Genomic DNA, 17,544 nt, shown 5'->3' with positions numbered 1-17,544 from the left:
AAATAAAATACAGGGGATTTCCCTAGTGGTCCAGTGGCTAAGACTGTGCTTACAATGCAGGGGGCCAGGGATAGATCTCTGATCAGGGAACTAGATTCCTCATGCTGCAACTAAAGATTTGAAGATCCCAGGCGCTGCAACTAAGACCTGGTGCAGTCAAATAGATAAATAAAAATAAATATGAAAAAAAAGGAAAAAAAGAAAAGAAAATACACCCTTTACTCCTGAAGAGCTCCTAGCTGAAACTGAGAATATGCACCTAAGAACTTGAATATTGACCATGTAGTCTCCTGATTTTTCATAAACGTTAAACAATAAATTGTAATAGGTTGAAATGGTCGAAGATACAAATGATTGTAAGAAAAGACTTATAAGATCCACACGTGATGAGAGCTGAACTTGGTGTCACCTAGCATCGTTTTTCTGGACTTTTTACCAGGAGAAACTTTTGCTTTTAGCAACCATTTAAAAATGGTTAATTTATATGTACTTTATTCCTTTCAGCATTGCTTTACCTTATTCACTACATTTCTCCAGTGGTCATTATCTATTCAAGGTAACTATACTCTAGCAGCCCATTTCATGTTCAATTTTATTATTCTGAGGCATTACGGTCCCATAGGGACATCCTACTAAGGTACTGTTTCTCACACTTTATTATGCATCAGAATCACAGGCAGGAAGGACTTGTTAAAAATTAGGTTGCTAGCCCCACCCAGTACTCTTGCCTGGAAAATCCCATGGATGGAGGGGCCTGGTGGGCTGCTGTCCATGGGGTCGCAGAGAGTGCACACAACTGAGCGACTTCACTTTCACTTTTCATTTTCATGCATTGGAGAAGGAAATGGCAACCCACTCCCGTGTTCTTGCCTGGAGAATCCCTGGGACGGGGGAGCCTGGTGGGCTGCCATCTATGGGGTCGCACAGAGTGGGACACGACTGAAGTGACTTAGAAGCAGCAGCAGCAGCCCCACCCTTGGGCTTCCCAGGTGACTCAGTGGTAAAGAATCTGCCTGCCAATGCAGGAGATTCGGGTTTGATCCCTGGGTCAGGAAGATCCCCTGGAGAAGGAAATGCAACCCACTCTAGTATTCTTGCCTGAGAAATCCCATGAACAGAGGAACCTGGTATATTAAGTCCACGGGGTCACAAAAGAGTTGGACACGACTTAGTGACAGACCACCAATAAGCCCCACCCTCAGAGTTTCTGAAATGGAGCTGCACCCAGAGTAGGTCGAGGATGCAATCTAAGAATTTGGATTTCTAATTGGTTACCAGGTGATAGTCATACTACTGGCCCAAGGACCACACTTTGAGAACACTTTTCTGAATGATATCTATCTGCTTCTCAGAAGTAAGTAAGAGAGGTCAAGTCGAGGAAATCAAGAAAGTTTTCTTACTCATATGAAAATCTCAGACCTGCCTCTGTCTGTTCATATATTTAAGCCCAATTTCTTCCTTTCTGGAGGCTTCTGATACTGAGTGTCTTTTTAAGGTAGGTAGCTCCTGACACACATGCTCATAATGGTATAATAGAAGTCAGCTTATCTATTTAGAGAGATGTATGACCACATTCACAGATTAAGGATTAATTATTTCCAAAATAGATAACAAGATAAAAGACAGAACAGGGATGGATCTAGATATTGTCATACTGACTGAATTAAGTCAGACAAAGATAAAACATACAATATCAATTACATGTGGAATCTAAGAAATGGTACAAATGAACCTATTTACAAAACAGAAGTAGAGTCACAGATGTGGAAAACAAATTTATGGTTATGAAGGGGAAAAGGGGGAGGAAGGATAAATTAGGAGACTGGGATTGACATATACACAATACTCTACGTAAAATAGATGATTAATAAGAACCTACTGTATAGTACAGCTTCAGTGGTAAAGAATCTTCCTGCCAATACAGGAGACACTGGAGATGTGGGTTCGATCCCTGGGTGGGGAAGATCCCCTGCAAGAGTAAATGCAACCCACTCCAGTATTCTTGCTTGGGAAATTCCAAATACAGAGGAGCCTGGCAGGTTACAGTCCATGGGGTCGCAAAACCAGACAAAACTGAGCGACTGTGTGTGTGTGCACACACGCGCGCGCACACACAGACACACATATGCATAAACAGGCAGGGTGGTGGAAGAACAGAAAGGCACGTGGACCACTGGGAGACTGTAATCCAGGCAAGGGATATGAGGACCTGAAATAGACATCGGTGAGAAGAATGGAAAAAGAGGAATATTTCTGAGTTAGAAATGGTGGGGCATAGGCTTTGTGTCGATTTCCTAGTAATAAAGGACAGATTAAATGGATGAAGCAGAATCAGTAGTCTGAAAAGCTGTTTGTCAGCTTTTACACGATGGTTTTATTAGTTGGTTTAGTTCCTAGGCACCTGTCTCTTCAAAATACATGACAAAGATATTTTAAAATCTGGTAAAAAAATTTTTCAATTTCGATATATTAAAAAATACTGGGAATTCCCTGGCAGTCCAGTGGTTAGGACTCTATGATTCCACTGCAGAGGACCCAGGTTTGATCCCTAGTTGGGGAACTAGGATCCTGAAAGCATGTGTTGTGGCCAAAATAAACAAAACCAAAATGCATACCTCATTGCAGTGAATAATTGAGATTGAACTACAAGAAATATGATGTTAAATTTGACTAGTCAAAAGAGAATATAATAACTAAATAAGAGGATTCTTTTTTTGCCAAAATTTAATAATATTTTAAAAATTCTTTGGCGATGCTGAGAAAATAGAGAACAAGAACTGTATGTGTATTTGCAGGTGATGCCACTGTGTGTTCTATCTGGGCCTCAGTTGGGTGTATCTCTATCCGTAAGTCATATGCAATTAGTCACATTGATAAAGTCACACTGACCAGAGAAAATATTTGCTTTTAAAATGATATTGCAAATACAGTTATTTAAAAAAATACTTCCAAATCATTACTTCATTTAGTGTTTTTCTCTTCAGAATGTTTGAAGGCTTTGATCCAGTGCTCTCTAACTTCTAGCGTTGTTGACTGATGGATGCCCTGTTTTGTGTTCTCTTTGGAAGCTTGAAGGTCTTATCTTTGTCTGCTACATGCTCAAATCTCCTGATGACATGCTTCGGTATAGATCTATTTTTATCCATTTTGGTAGGCACTTGGTGAACTCATATAATTTGGTAACTCATGTACTTCAGTTCTCGGGATTTTTCTTAGATTATTTCACTGATGACTTTCATAATTTTCCCCTCTTATCTCTGTTTTTGGAGCCATTATTATTTGGACTTTGGACTGCTTCTCTTCTCTCTACTTTCTAAGAAATTTCCTTAATTTTCTCTTCCAAAGCTTTTATCAATTTTTTTCCCTACTTATTCTTTACGGCTTTCAATTCTAAATGCTCTAAATGTCTCACATGATAGAGCCTTCCCTCAAATGTCTGATAATCCTTGGCTGTCTGCTAATATTTAAGAACAGGACAATAAAATGCTGATTGGAAACTCTGAATGACTGGGTGAGAGGCTGTCAGCTATAGCTTCCTATAGTGTGATTTGTTTGGGCTAATAGGTGGGAACCTCCCATGTCAATATCTTCAGGTCTTTCCTCTTAGAAAGAGGTTAATCAGGTTCCACACAGATAGACCTTCTTTTTTATTTATTTATTTATTTCAGATAGACCTTCTAATCTCTTCCATGGAAGTTGAAGGTCTGGCTGCTGGAATCAGGGAACTGAGTAGGTAAAAACATTTGGGAGCCTCAGAATCTAATATCCAAATGTTCGCTTAATCCCCCTTGCCTCTAGAGATCTCCAGTTTCACCTTCTGCAGAGAATAAGTTTTCAGAACAGGCATTTAATCACTTAAATAATAAATTACACTATCAAGGAGTAGAGAACTCCTTTTAGCTATGACCAGAGAGGAAAGGTGAAATCTGTACTAGGGAATTCCTCAAAGCGGGATTTTTGCTGGCTGATAGAAGAGAATGAGAGTGGATTGTTGATGACTAGTAGAATCTGGCTTAGGATAAAAATGGAAAATCTTGGCTTTTAATTCATCTTTGACGGGAGTGCCATGAACTGAAGGTAATACTTTTTATTAAATTAATTGTTACATGACATTGTTTCTTTTAGTCCCAAGGAGACAGCTGTGGAAAAGAAAGCACCAACTCCTGGCTGCTTTTCTGCAGTGCAGGCAGCTATAAGGGAGTCTACTTACTGGTCATCACCCTTGGTTCTAAGGGGAAAATGTTAGCAGGCCAGTCATTCCATCTAGATAGCAACTTGCCACTTGACTTGATTGGCGCTATTCTCTCTCCTCGTCTGAGCTTTCTAGAATTCTTGCCCTCTGAAAAAGAGGCCAAGGTCAAGTCTTTCTCCCAAGGGAGCAAAGCCCATTGTTTCTGATGCTTTTCCTTTTGACTGAAAAGTTTCTTTGGGCAATAAAGATCTCCTGATAAAACTGGGTGTATGAGTGTAGATTTGGGGGTGCTATTAGAAAGAAGAGACTGAAACTATGCCGACAAGAATTCCTGTGTCTGCCAGTTAAGGTGAATGAGCGGTAAACTTAAAATCTGTGAGATTATATCCTTCTTGAGGACAGGGGGGTTTGATACTTTCTGTTCCGAAACAGCACAGTATCATGCCATGCATGTAAGAAGTGTTCCTTAAATATATTTCAATGTTTATTTATTGAGGCTGATTAGCTTACACTATAGAAACAGTACTATCAATTACCACTGAATTTGGGTTACTGGCTGTTTCTCTCAGCTTTTATTTATTTATTATTTTTTAAATATTTATGTATTTATTTAATACTTATTTATTTATTTAGTTGCAGCTCATAGGATCTTTAGTTGTGGCATGTGGGATCTAGTTCCCTGACAGGGATTGAACCTGGGCCCCTCGAGATTGGGAGCATGGAGTCTTAGCCACTGGGCCATCAGGGAAGTCTCTCTCTCAGCTTTTAAATAAAGTCTTCTGGTTCTATCTGGCAAGGTCGGCAAAAGCTCAGAAATGACTTACAAGTAACAAAACTCCAGTTTTTAAAACTATTTTTTGTCTTCCATATATACATATTGTAGATTAATAGAAAATCTGTTTGTGGGAAACACATTCCTTTAGTAAAAATGATACATGAAAAGACTGTACTACAGGACGAAGAATAAATCCAATTCATGTTTAATGTCAAATAACTGACAGATTTAATTCCAGCCTCCCTTTTTTGAGTGTGTACTACACACCTGGCACTCTGCTAGGTGCACACTACAGACAGATGTATGGCAGCCCCATCCTCTAAGGAGTGTTTAATCTACTGAGGAAAATAAACTATATAATAATATGGGTCATCATAGATATGAAAAACTTTACCAGTCAGTCCCTCAAAGGAGTGAGGGAGCCTCCATGACTGAGGGTTTGAGCAGTGATCTCTTCTTCTAAATTAGTTGTATGAGAAGGATGAGAAGAAACTGGCTCTTCTTTTCTCTTGAAAATAGCATAAATCCTTGAATGGGATTACATGCTTTCTCCTCTCCTAAAGATCTCATTTCAGTTTTACCACTGAGACTATTTCTGATGGAATGAGGCCTAACAGTTCTAATCAGACTTCCCTTCTTGACGTTTAGGTCTTTGCTACAAAAAAGGGCCATTGGGCCTTGTATCGCTTAGAACACATTAGATTACAAGCAGTAGAGTACTCTAACCCTGTCGGTTCCATCAGGGACGGTAGACCTGGGTTCAGAAACTGTGATCAGAGACTCAAAAACATCACCGAAGCATATCTTTTTCTGTTTATGCTTTCTCCATGTCTACTTTATTTTCACCTGACAGGACCTGCTGGTTGGAAGATGGCAGTTCAAAGTCCAGGAGTTTCTTGATTTTTTTTTTTTTCCCCATAAAATATGCTGCTGATATTCCTTCACATTTTCGGGTTGCTTTTAAATGCTCCTGGATTTCTTGAGCACATGCAGAAACAGGAGGTTGCCTTTGAAGCTCTCTTGGAATATGAAACAAACAAAAACTCCCCGAAGCCCCCAGCGTGGGCCCAAATTGTGTCATGTACATTGCCAGTCAGTAACTGCAGCAGGGAATAGAACTATGCTAAGTTATTTAGGTTGGAATTTTGCTAATTTGCTTACACTGGAACCACATTCTCTAGTAGACAGCTAGGCCTGGGATGTGACGCCAAGCAGCAGGGTGGTTGTTTACCCAGATAAGGGGGAGTAGATACAGGAGAGGCTACAGAATCTGGCACAAATACAGAATGTGGCAGATGACAACGTCATGGAAACCCTTACCCTCAAGCTACAACTGCCTTCTTCCGCTGGACAGCTCTATTTGTAATAAAGTATAGTAATCGCATATCTGCAACTGAGCTTGTTTCCATGCAGATTAGGCCTCCAAAGGCTCCTTCTTGCCTTCATGGTGTTGGCTGCATTTTTCAGTGTTATTCTGGATCTGTCTTCTTTCCTCACTGTTTCTTCTGCCGGGGCCTTACTGGTCCTTACTGCATTCACTGACCCCAAAGAGTCAAACCCTGGCTGATATTGGAGAAAAGCTTACTTTGATATCCGAATGGAAAAAAATTGAGATTTAATTATTTTGTCTTTCTACTCCGTTTGGGGTTCTTCAGGCCAAGTTCAGTACTTGCGCCAAGACTGCGGCTGTGCGACAGAACCTACCTGGGCCATCTCTAAAACGAAGGGACTGGCTTGAACCATTTACAACAACTCTTCTTGCGGTGCGATCCGGTAGTCTTGATTGGAAATCGGACAGGAGAGGGCTGCAGACGTGGAAACCTGAGTGTGTGGAGTGTTTGGGAACCTGAAGTCCACGTTGCTTTGTGTGGTTTGAGGGAGGTCTTGCCTCTTCTGCATTCCGCCCACCAACGAATTTGACCATCCGTACCTACTCCAAGAGCCCACCAAGGTGGCCGGTCTCCGTTCCCCACGCACTCATCTTCCGCGCCGAGCCATGCGCAGCCTCCTGGGGCCGAAGCCTCCAGGCCAAGCCAAGCCTGGCGTCCGGCGTCCGGCGTCCAGCGTCCAGCGCGGCTTGCTCCGGAAAGCCTTTCAGGATCCTTGCGGCCTCGGGCTAGGTGGCCTGGGCAGCGGATCCAGATGCGCCCGCTGTTGCATCTCCGCCGCTCCGCTTCGGGAAGAGAGGCCAGAGCAGAACGGGCTGGGGGAGGCGCCACGGCGACTGCCGCCCATCTCCCGAGGGCCCGACCAGGCTTCCTCGCAGGCGGCCCGGCCCTGCCTCACGGGGTGCCTGCGCGTGCCTCCCGCCCCTCCCCACCCGCTCCGGTCCGCCTCACCCCACCACCGGCTTTGTCCGCCAGCCGCGCGGCGGCCCCTCCCCGTTCCCGTCGGCTCCTCCCCGCCCCCTCCGCTGGCCCCACTTCCTCGGCGCAGGCGGCGGGAGCGGACCGGGGACGAAGGGGTTAACCCGGGGCTCTTCCCGGCGCGGAGGGATCCGGAGCCGAGCCGAGCGCGGTGCTGAGGCTGCCTCACCGAAAAAAATGTCCGCCTGAGGAGACCCACAAGTTCTATTCGGGGGGACCGCCAGCCCGCCCCGGGAGGAAGGGGCGGCCAGGCCCGAAAGCCGCCTCCCCGGCCCGGATCCGAGAGCTCGCGCGGGGCAAAGTGAGCCGAACCGCCGGGCGGTGCAAGGGGAAGCCCGAGCCCGCTCTCCCGGCCAAAGTGAACTTTAATCGAGGTGGTTGGATGCGGAGACGGGGCGGCAGGTAATTGCGGGCCGGTGAGCGGGAGGGGGACGCCGTGGCGGGGCTGGGAGCTGCGGGGCGCCGCCGTGTCCCGGCCGGAGCAGAGGCTCCCCCGGCCCGCGCCCCAACTCCGCACCCCTTTGTACAGAAGCGAACCCGGGGTCCCCTCCAAGTTGGGGAGCGGAGTGGGGGTGGAGGTGAGAGTCGCGGACGGCCAGGCCCGCGGGCGGCGCGCTCGGCCTGCGCGCCCGGCTCAGCGCTCGGCAGGGGCTCCCGGGCGCGCGGGAGAGCGGGCTCTTCGGCTACCGAGCCAGGCTCATTGTTAAGCAGCTCCGGGGTCGGCCGTCCGCAGGCAGGGCAGCAAAAGTGGGAGGAGGCCGAACCGGGGGAGGAGGACGCCGGGCGAGAGCGGGACTAGTTGTCCGTGTTTCTGTTTTCTTTTTAAAAACGTCTCTGGGACGCGCAGGGGATGCTTTCCGACCCCCGGGGCCCGCGGGGGACGTCCGGGCGGCGGCGGCTAGAGACGCGGGCCTGCGAGCGGCGCGTTCCCTGCAACTTGTCAGTTCTATTGTTGCAGAGCCAGTGAGTCACTTCGCTACTCCCCTCGCCGCCGTTCCGCTCGCTGGATGCCCAATCGTCCCTCACCCCGCCCCTGGAGACCCCCGCCCCGGCCGGGCCCCGCGCGTCGGGGACCCGGCGGCGGCGGCGGCGCAGGGTAAGGGGCGCCGGGGAGGGGGCAGGACGGGCTCGGAAACTTGCGGGAGAGGTGACGAGTTGCGGGAGCCCCCGCCTCGCTCCCGGGCCGGGCCGGGAAACGCGTGGATTCACGGACCCGTGCGGGCGCCGGGCTCTCCTGCCCCCTGCCCGCGCGGCGGTGGGGAACGAGGAGGGTATTGGAAGTCAGCCTGGCGCTTTTCCTCTTCCTCTAAGCACCTCTCCATCCCCGAACACACTTTGGGCCTCGGCGGTCTCTGGCTGGTTTCTAACTGAGCCTCTTTTCTCTGCCTCAGGACCTGTTAAAAGTGGCCGAAGATGAATCCCCAGCAGCAGCGCATGGCCGCTATAGGGACCGACAAGGAGCTGAGCGACTTGCTGGACTTCAGTGCGGTATGAGAGCTCTCCACGGCATCTAGGGGTTCTGCTGAGGTTTACAGAAAAAGAAAAGGGGGAGAGCGACATGGAGACTAAGCAGCGTGAACTCCATCTGCTCTGAGCAGTAGTTCTCAGGGCTGGAGTCCAGCTCCCCCAAGTTGGACACCTGAACTTTGATGTAATGTCTAGACTTGCAGATTTAAAACTTTAATGCCAGAGGGGTCACTTGATTTAACCGGTGAAAAGGAGAACAACTTAGTCTTGAGCTTTGGTTTAGTCACCCTCTGACCCTGATGGTTATTAGGGATTTTGAACTCCATATGAAAAAAGAAAATTGTTTTTTTCTTCAATACTCCTAACCATTTCCTTTCCCAAGATGTGGTATAGTTTATGGTACCTGAACTATGTCATTTACAAGAAGCTAGTGAAGGGCTAAAATTTCCTGCCTTTTGGGTTGAACCCTCTTAAGATAAATGTATATGGACTTTACACGTGTATGTGTGTGTAAATGTATACATATTATGAGAAGTGTATGTGTGTATATGTTTGAAATTTTTTTAACACAGGGAAAAATATCACCTGAAATCAAAGAGCCCATTGCCCTTATTTCTAATGGGTTGAATTTGTTTATTAACTGCTTTTACAAAATGAAGGTCATTGACCAAAACTTACCATTTAAACTTAATAATCTTAGAATTTCTCATACAAGTGACTGGATTTTCAGAACAGAAAATAGCCAGTATTTCCAAATAGTGTGAGGAAATAGTATTACCAAGTGTGTTTGCCTCTCTGGATCTGAATGTATATCTCCATTTTTAACTTCTCTCTAAAATACAGTAGCTGGTTGATAACTCTTGATGAACTCTGTTTGCAAGGAGTCTAGCAGAATTTCAGGACTAATAGAAACGTTTGGGTTATTTTGTAGATGTTTTCCCCACCTGTTAATAGTGGGAAAACCAGACCAACGACACTGGGAAGCAGTCAGTTCAGCGGATCAGGTAAGATCATGTCTAAAATCAGAAACTCTTATGTTGGTGTTATGATATGTGTATGTAGAAAAATATGAAGTGTTTTAGTACTTTTTTTTATGCCATTCTTTAGCGTCTAGTTAAAACCATCAACAAAAACAACAAGCCCGAAATGTAGGCTGTAGCTCTAAGGATCCATTGACATTTCTTTGAGAATTTCAATGTGAATTTAAAAAATTTTCTTTTCTCTGAAATTTTAAGTTGAAAGTCATCTTGTTTGAGTACAGGTGATTGTGTCATGCTTCTGTATTTTGAAAAGTACAAGAAGAAAATGCTCTTTGGTGTATGTGTGTTGTTTTTTTGTTTATATATACATGTGTGTATTTTAAATTTTTTTCTAAATTTTAGCCCATTAGCATTATTAAACCTTTGGAAAAAAAGACTTGGTAAAATAATATTACTTAAAATAGGCATATGAAAACTGAAATTGAGTCAAGCAATAATTAGTAAGGCTTATTTTAAAAGATGGCTATTCCTTTGGAAGTCTGCAGGAAATTAACAATTTTGTAGATAGTTATTTAAAATGTTGCAAATAAATGAATAGCAAGTTAGATTTACTTTCAAATAACACAGATGACTGAATTCTGTCCTACATTCACATTACAGTAGAATAACACTTAGAATAAGTTACATTCCTCCTCCTACGGTGGTGCTTTGCTCTTTAGATTTACCTCCTGTATATTTACAACTACTTTGCTCCATTATTAATATTTATCCCATATTTCTTAAGAACGCAGTTTTTCCGTTATACTCATGATTTAAAAAAATAAATGTTTCAGAAGCTAGGTTCATTCTAGTGTAGAAAAGCTATAATTTTCTGTTTAACTTAGATTATGCCTTAGTGCTCAGAGATGAGAAAAAAATAATGAAAGCCAAGACAGCATCATCCTAAGAAAACCAGCTGTCAAATCTCTAGGCTGAAACTCAATGTATTTCTTTTTGACTGTTGCTTTTTTCTTTCCCCTAATAAAATGATAGCTGATTTCTTAAGCGTGAAAGCAAAACTTCAGAAATGGTTAATTTCATAATCAGTTTAACCCTTTATACCACTTTACGTTAAAAAAGTTTCTATTTGAAAATCATACACTACTTGAATTTACTAAAATTCATTTTTAATTATGAAATTACAACTTAAAGGGAAAATATAGCATGTTTTATATCTCAAATAAGTAAAATAAAAATGTTTTGGATTTTAAATATTCTAAAGACTAGTATTATTCTTAATCAAAAGACTATCATAAAATGTCAGCCAAACCTCAGCTCTTCTACCACTTCTGTCTGTCTGTTGGTAATTGTTTGGAAAGTCATTGCTTTTTTGGGTTGGGGAGAGAAGGTTATTTGTTAATATAGAAGAAGGCTGTCTTCTCTTTCTTTACTACTGTTTTGAGTACCTGTCAAATTTTACACTTGATATACTCAAGAACTTTAAAACTTACTTTGTTGACCACATAGTAGATGCTTAGTATATTTCATTAAGTGAGTAATGATATTGCTGTTTCAGATTGGCTTGAATTGTAGAAAATATATGTAACAGACATTGATATCAGGGACATGAGCTTCAGAAATTTGCTATTAGAAATACTTTTCTGTTTTTGGAATAATGTCAACTATGTGTTTTTTTTTTTTACTTTTTAAAATTAAAAAGTATGGTGAACTTGATGTATATTACTAGCATGGCACTGGGGCAGTTGTGAGTCCTTTTAGTAGCATGCATTATACAGATAAAAAATTATTTTTCTACACTGTAGAAGTGTTCATAGTATTTGTTTCTTTGGAGCAGGAAATTTTAAGTTTTAAAACTGTTAGGTTTTGTATCCAGTGGAAACGAACTTATATTTTTCTGTGTGATTTTTTTTTTTTAATTTCAGGAAAAATTGTAATTAAAAAAAGCTGTGACCTTTAGTAATTCTGAATGGATTTAGCTTTGGGGGAAGGGGAAATTGCAAAGCAATTATTTTATGTGAAAGTATACTGGTAGATATGGCCTTATAGCCATTTCTTATCTTAAGGGAAACGTTTAAAAGAAATTGGTATGACAGTATTGTTTTACTTATGTATTTTATTGACACTTTAATAATCTTCTGTCCTGTTGTCAAAGGATATGTAATACATCTTAATGACTGATTATTTGCAGTATATAAGGAGCTAAAGATCTAACTTTGCTTTTGAAGACATGACTTAAAGACTAATTACCTTGTTTTTGAAATAACATTTGTAAAATCCCAAGGCTTTGCCTCTTGAAAACAGTAAGTGTGTAGTATAATTTCCCTTATTGATTGTCCTTTTTGATGCTGACTTAATTTCACTGTAAGTGCTATAGTATGTGATGTTATTTTAAAATCTTAATCTGAATGGAAAATATAACTTATTTGATAGCTGACACTTTATCAAAAGTCACCATGGAAAAGGTTAATGTATATTTTCTATTACTTATTTGTCTTGACAATAAGTAATATGTCAAAAAATAAGGCAATAAAAATTAGTCATAATTTTTCTTTTTTCAGCGAGGGTGTTAATTTTCTTTGCATTATAATAAGACTGAACTTGTCTACTTGATAGGATAGAATCTCTGAGGTATTCTTATTGTGACCTTGAGAAAGGGGCTTCTTTCTGTAGGAGTCAAAGGTGAGGCACTTTATAGGACAACACTGTCCTATTAGAGGAAAGCTTGTTGAAAGGGTTGACAGAGTGGAAATAGTTCGGTGTTTAAATCCACTCTCCCCTCCAACTTTAGGTCTTGAGTGTGTAGAACTAAATTGTGATATTCAGCTTAGATTTTAGTAGTTTAAATATTTACATGATAGCTGAAAGATTTCCTTTGTTAGTTTTTGAATCCAAGTCATAAGAGGTGTCCAAAGGAAGTGGGATATATTTGTTTTGTAAGTAACCTATACGTATTGAGTCTGTCTCTTATATTTCTATCTAGAAAGTTATTTTAGCTACCAAGTAAAGCCTTTACTTTTCTTTGTTCAAATCAGACTTTTGTAACACTATAAATTTCTTGCCGAAGATTTTTGGAAAGAAGTACAAGAACTATTTTTCTAGCTCTTAATTTTTAAAAGGAATGCAGGTTTTCATTTTTTGGGTGGTATTTTCATGTGTACATATAGACTTTTTGAAAATATTGATATGGGGCAGAAAAATGAATTCTCATTAAATTTATCCTCAGTTTTTTAAATTAAACTTTTTGTTTTGAGATAATTTGTAGATTCATACGCAGTTGTAAGAAACAATACAGAGATCCCACTTGCACTTTACCATGCTTCTCACAAGCATACTTGTAAAACTATGGTACAGTATCACAGCTAGGTTTCTGACAGCGATAAAGTCAGGGTACAAGAGCAGTTTCATCATCATGAAGATTCCTGATGTCCTGATGTTTCCCTAATGTAGCTTTATCTATTTTTAAAGTAATTTGAAAAGAAAAAAAGGGAAAAATTAGTCAGTACTTACTCACAGATTGCCACAGTGTTATTCAAAATATCAAAAAAGAGAATACCAAAGTTTTACCAATGTATTTTTTAACTGAATTGTAAGTATAAGTAGGAGTGGTAATTTTATAAAGGCAAAACTAGGTTTGGGTTTTTCACTTAAGGTATTATAAACTTATGAGTAGGGTATGTTTCATTTTGTGTACCTATCAGTATTGAAATTCGTTGACTACAGTGTGTAGTAATTCAGACTTACTCAAATTTAATACTGCTACTTGGATAACTGAGCCATGTTAGACATTTGCTTCTGGCAAGCTGTAGTGATCAGTAAGTAACTGCAGAGTCAACAGGCATGTGAAGAAAAATACAATATTTTAGGATAAATATAGTCTATTGTTAAGTTGCTTATTTAAAGTAAAAGTTAAATAGTAAAAGAGTATTTTTAGAGAATCTGTATATGAAAATATAATCTTAGAAAACAGAAAAATTAGATACAAGATTATAACCATGGGTATTGTGTGTTTTTAGGAGTAATTCCTATAGTTATTTTAAGTAGTCATGGCTTATAATGGATTTGAAAAGCAGTTTGATTAGGTCACAGTATTTTAGAGGTTTGGTTTTACAGTGAGCCATACCTTTGATTAATTATTATTTCTGTTCTCATTAACAGTTTAAATACAGATTGAGCTTTCTGTCTTTTATGTTGTCTTTTGGTTTGTCTTTTTATTTGAGTTTTAAAATCATTTTCTTGGATAGGAAGATAAAAAAGATGAAGATTTCTGTTTTTATTTAGTCACTAAGTTATGTCTGACTCTTGCGACCCCATGGACTGTAGCCCAGCAGGCTCCTCTATCCATGTGCTTTCCCAGGCAAGAATACTGGAGTGGGTTGCCATTTCCTTCTCCAGGGAATCTTCCCAACCCAGGGAGCGAACCCGGGGAGCAAACCCATGTCTTCTGCATTAGCAGGCAGATTTTTTACCTCTGAGTCTCCAGGGAAGCCCAAAGGTGAAGATACTCAACTTTAAATATAAACACAGTTGTTTTCATTTTCACATTTTAGATTTAATGGGGCTTTATACAGTAATTTCTTTTTTTATATGCATATTCTTTTTATTTTTTAAATCATTTTTTAAAGTATTGATTTATTTGGGCATTGGGTCTTAGTTGCAGCAAGTGGGCTCTTCCTTCGTTGTGGTGCATGGACTCTAGTTGTGGTACATGGCTTCAGAGCACTCCGGCTCAGTAGCTGTGGCTCACAGGCTTAGCTGCTCTCTGGCTAGTTCTCAGACAAGGGATTGAACCCAGGTTCTCTGCGTTGCAAGGCAGATTCTTAACCACTGGACCATCAGGGAAATCCCAGTAATTTCTTATTAAAGCCAGTAGTCTTTTTTGTTCTTGAACAACTGATAATCATGTGTGGAATGTCATTGTCTGCCTAGTGTTGTCAAAGGCTGGAATAACTTTCCACAAAAGAGTAAAATAACACTATTAGAAAAAGTCTCCTGGAAAAAAAAAGTAGTTTTTGGACAGTGTGTGGGATAATTTAAAAAAAAATCATGTAATAGGACTGCTTTTGTGTATTGCTTGAATATGGTTTTTTGGAAAGGGATGTTGTAATTACTGATCTAATGCTTTTGTGCTTATAGAATAAAATGAAAAGAAGATGAACATTTAAATATATCAGTTAGAAACACTTTCTGCTTTTTTAAATAGTTGAGCCATATTTATCTTAGATTTATCAATTAAACACATTTATTTAGTATTTGCACATCTTGGTATCCTAGCTTTTGGGAAGGTGGCAAATGGAGAAGGATATAGAGAAAAAGGGGAGGCATCTCATTATCTAGATAGATAAGATGTAAAAATATGAGGTAGATAAATATCTGTAACAAAAAATGTCAACAATTGCACATCAGTGTAGGTTATATTGAGTCCATAAGAATAAGGATGTGCTGAGGAGTGAGGGGACTGGTTTAAAGATAAATCAGAAGTGTTGAATTTAGAGTTGACATTAAAGGAGATACAAAAAATGAATTAGAGAAGAGAAGAACTGTCCTCCCAAATGTCCTCCTTTTCATTAACAGAGACCTGGAAATGGGAGGCTTGCTTCAAGGGCCTGTGTATACACAATTCAGGGAAAGAGAAACTGATTTTTATTGATGACAACTCCTGTACTCCTAGAGGAGCTCATGTTTATATACTGCATGGGTTCAAATCTAACCATTGCTGTTTATGAGCTGGTGATCTTGGGTACGTTTCTTACCCTTTTTATGCTTCTGTTTCTTACCCTGTAAAAGCCTCATGAGTTGTTACAAGTGTTAACTGAGTTGATAGAAGTAAAGCTCTAGGAACAGTATCTGGCACATAGTGAACTGTGGTGAAGTGAATTGTTAGTGGTGAGGCAATAAAATAAGGAAAGTATTTACTTACTCAGGAGGCTATTGTGCTAATCTCTGGTGTAAATTTGGACCTGGTGTTAGTATAGGAAGTAGGAAGGAAAAATACCAGAAGAAAGGAAAGGATTGACAGAATTTGAAGGATTGGATTTCTGTAGGTGAGAGAAATGACTTTTGCAGTTCTGGTAAAACTGGAAGATTGTTGTGCTGGAGAAAAAAAAAAAGATAATATGTTTTGAGCATTTTGATTTTCACATGGCCTGGGACTCTTGCTAATTTAGGGATTTATGAGAAAAGAGTGCTGCAGGATGAGTTAAAGATTTTGGTTTAATAAAAGCTATTTTCTGCCTATAAAATTAATACCTAATCATCATTGAAAAAAGTTAGAACAAAAAAGCAATAGGTGGGGAAAGACATTCATTATTTTACTATCGAGTAGATTTTACAATTTGATTTATTTCCTTCTAGTCTTTTTTTCCCCTGTTGTATGTTTGCAACATTGTGAGCTTACCGATGGTTTCATTTCCTGACCTGCTTTTTTATTTCACATGATGTTATGAACATTATCTCATGTTCTTAAAGATTCTTCATTTAGTTCGGTTGCTGAGCTCTTGTGACCCCATGGACTGCAGCACATCAGGCTTCCCCGTGCATCACCAACTCCTGGTGCTTGCTCAAACTCATGTCCATCGAGTTGGTGATGTCATCCAACCATCTCATCCTCTGTTGTCCCCTTCTCCTCCTGCCCTCAGTCTTTCTCAGCATCAGCGTCTTTTCCAGTGAGTCAGTTCTTCACATCAAGTGGCCAAAGTATTGGAGCTTCAACTTCAGCATCAGTCCTTCCAATGAATATTCAGAACTGATTTCATTTAGGATTGACTGGATTGATCTCCTTGCAGTCCAAGGGACTTACAAGAGTCTTCTCCAATACCACAGTTCAAAAGCATCAAAAAAGATTCTTCATAAACTCCCTTAAAAATTGTTGTTTTATTACATGGGATGGATACAGGGTAACTTTTATCAAATCATTTCTCTTACTGCTTGATGCTTCGAGAGTCTGTTGATTTGCTTCTTGGTATTGTAAAAAAATATGATAGTGAATACCTTTTTGTACATCCATACATTTTTATCCATACTTCCTTTGGTTTCCTTTGGCTAAGAGGTGGAGATTTTGGGTTTTGTTCTTACAAGTTATAATTAAAGCTAAGTGAGTGAATGTATACCCTAGGGAAAGGTCAAGGATTGATGTTAATGGTGGAGTTAAATATATAAAATAGTTACTTTGGTTGATTATTTATTACTTTATAGATGGAGTGTTTGATGACATTGGGTGCAGATTTGTATTTGTATATAATTTGATTGTGTGGTGACTGGAGGGAATTCTTGGCATTCTTTGAACTGTGCTTGTTGAAATAGAGTGGAATCTAGTTGGATTCTATACATTTCCGATACGTCTACTATTTGTTCTCTGTTTTTTGTTACTTTGGGGTACAAAAGCATCCAAGTGTTGCTCTCTGCATTCCATCTTTCAAGTTGTGTGAAGTTCTTCACTTTTTTCCTCTGATGGTGAAGGGAGTGGAGTGAGTCGGCATGATTTTTTTTTAATGTAGAAAATGTGAGAGAGTCCTTGAATTCTTGGTGTTTTTTAAGAGAGGCAGTGTAGTGTAGTGGGAAGAATTGGTATCAGGAGCCAGATGACTGGGTTGGAACTTAATAGCTGGGCCCTGGAAAAGTCATTTAAATGATCTGAGCGTCCTTTTTTCCTTTGTGAAGAGTGAATGATAATGCTTACCTTCAGAATCCATATGAGGATCCAATAAGATCTCTGTATATTGCTTACTACACTGTCCAGTTTCAAAAATGGTAGCTGCCGTTTTTATG

At 40.5% G+C, this 17,544-nt stretch overlaps 1 protein-coding gene across 3 annotated transcripts in view; it reads left to right on the top strand.

The window, feature by feature from the left end:
• The first annotated feature begins 7,430 nt into the window (after positions 1-7,430).
• TCF12 (transcription factor 12) overlaps positions 7,431-17,544 on the top strand; it is a 394,477-nt gene continuing 384,363 nt past the window's right edge. The window contains exons 1-3 of one of the 3 annotated variants that reach the window (XM_065940083.1): positions 7,431-7,735; positions 8,725-8,821; positions 9,732-9,804. In XM_065940083.1, the coding sequence (XP_065796155.1) occupies positions 8,747-8,821; positions 9,732-9,804 (148 nt within the window). In that variant the 5' untranslated portion in view covers positions 7,431-7,735; positions 8,725-8,746. Of the gene's footprint in view, positions 7,736-8,724; positions 8,822-9,731; positions 9,805-17,544 lie in introns of those variants that run through there. The other 2 variants (XM_065940082.1, XM_065940084.1) reach the window with 2 other exon arrangements.

The sequence above is a fragment of the Muntiacus reevesi genome, chromosome 7 (genome assembly GCF_963930625.1).
Source record: "Muntiacus reevesi chromosome 7, mMunRee1.1, whole genome shotgun sequence".
NCBI classification, from domain to species: Eukaryota; Metazoa; Chordata; class Mammalia; order Artiodactyla; family Cervidae; genus Muntiacus; species Muntiacus reevesi.
The sequence above is the reverse complement of the archived record's forward strand: the minus strand, read 5'-3'. Positions and strand labels throughout refer to the sequence as shown.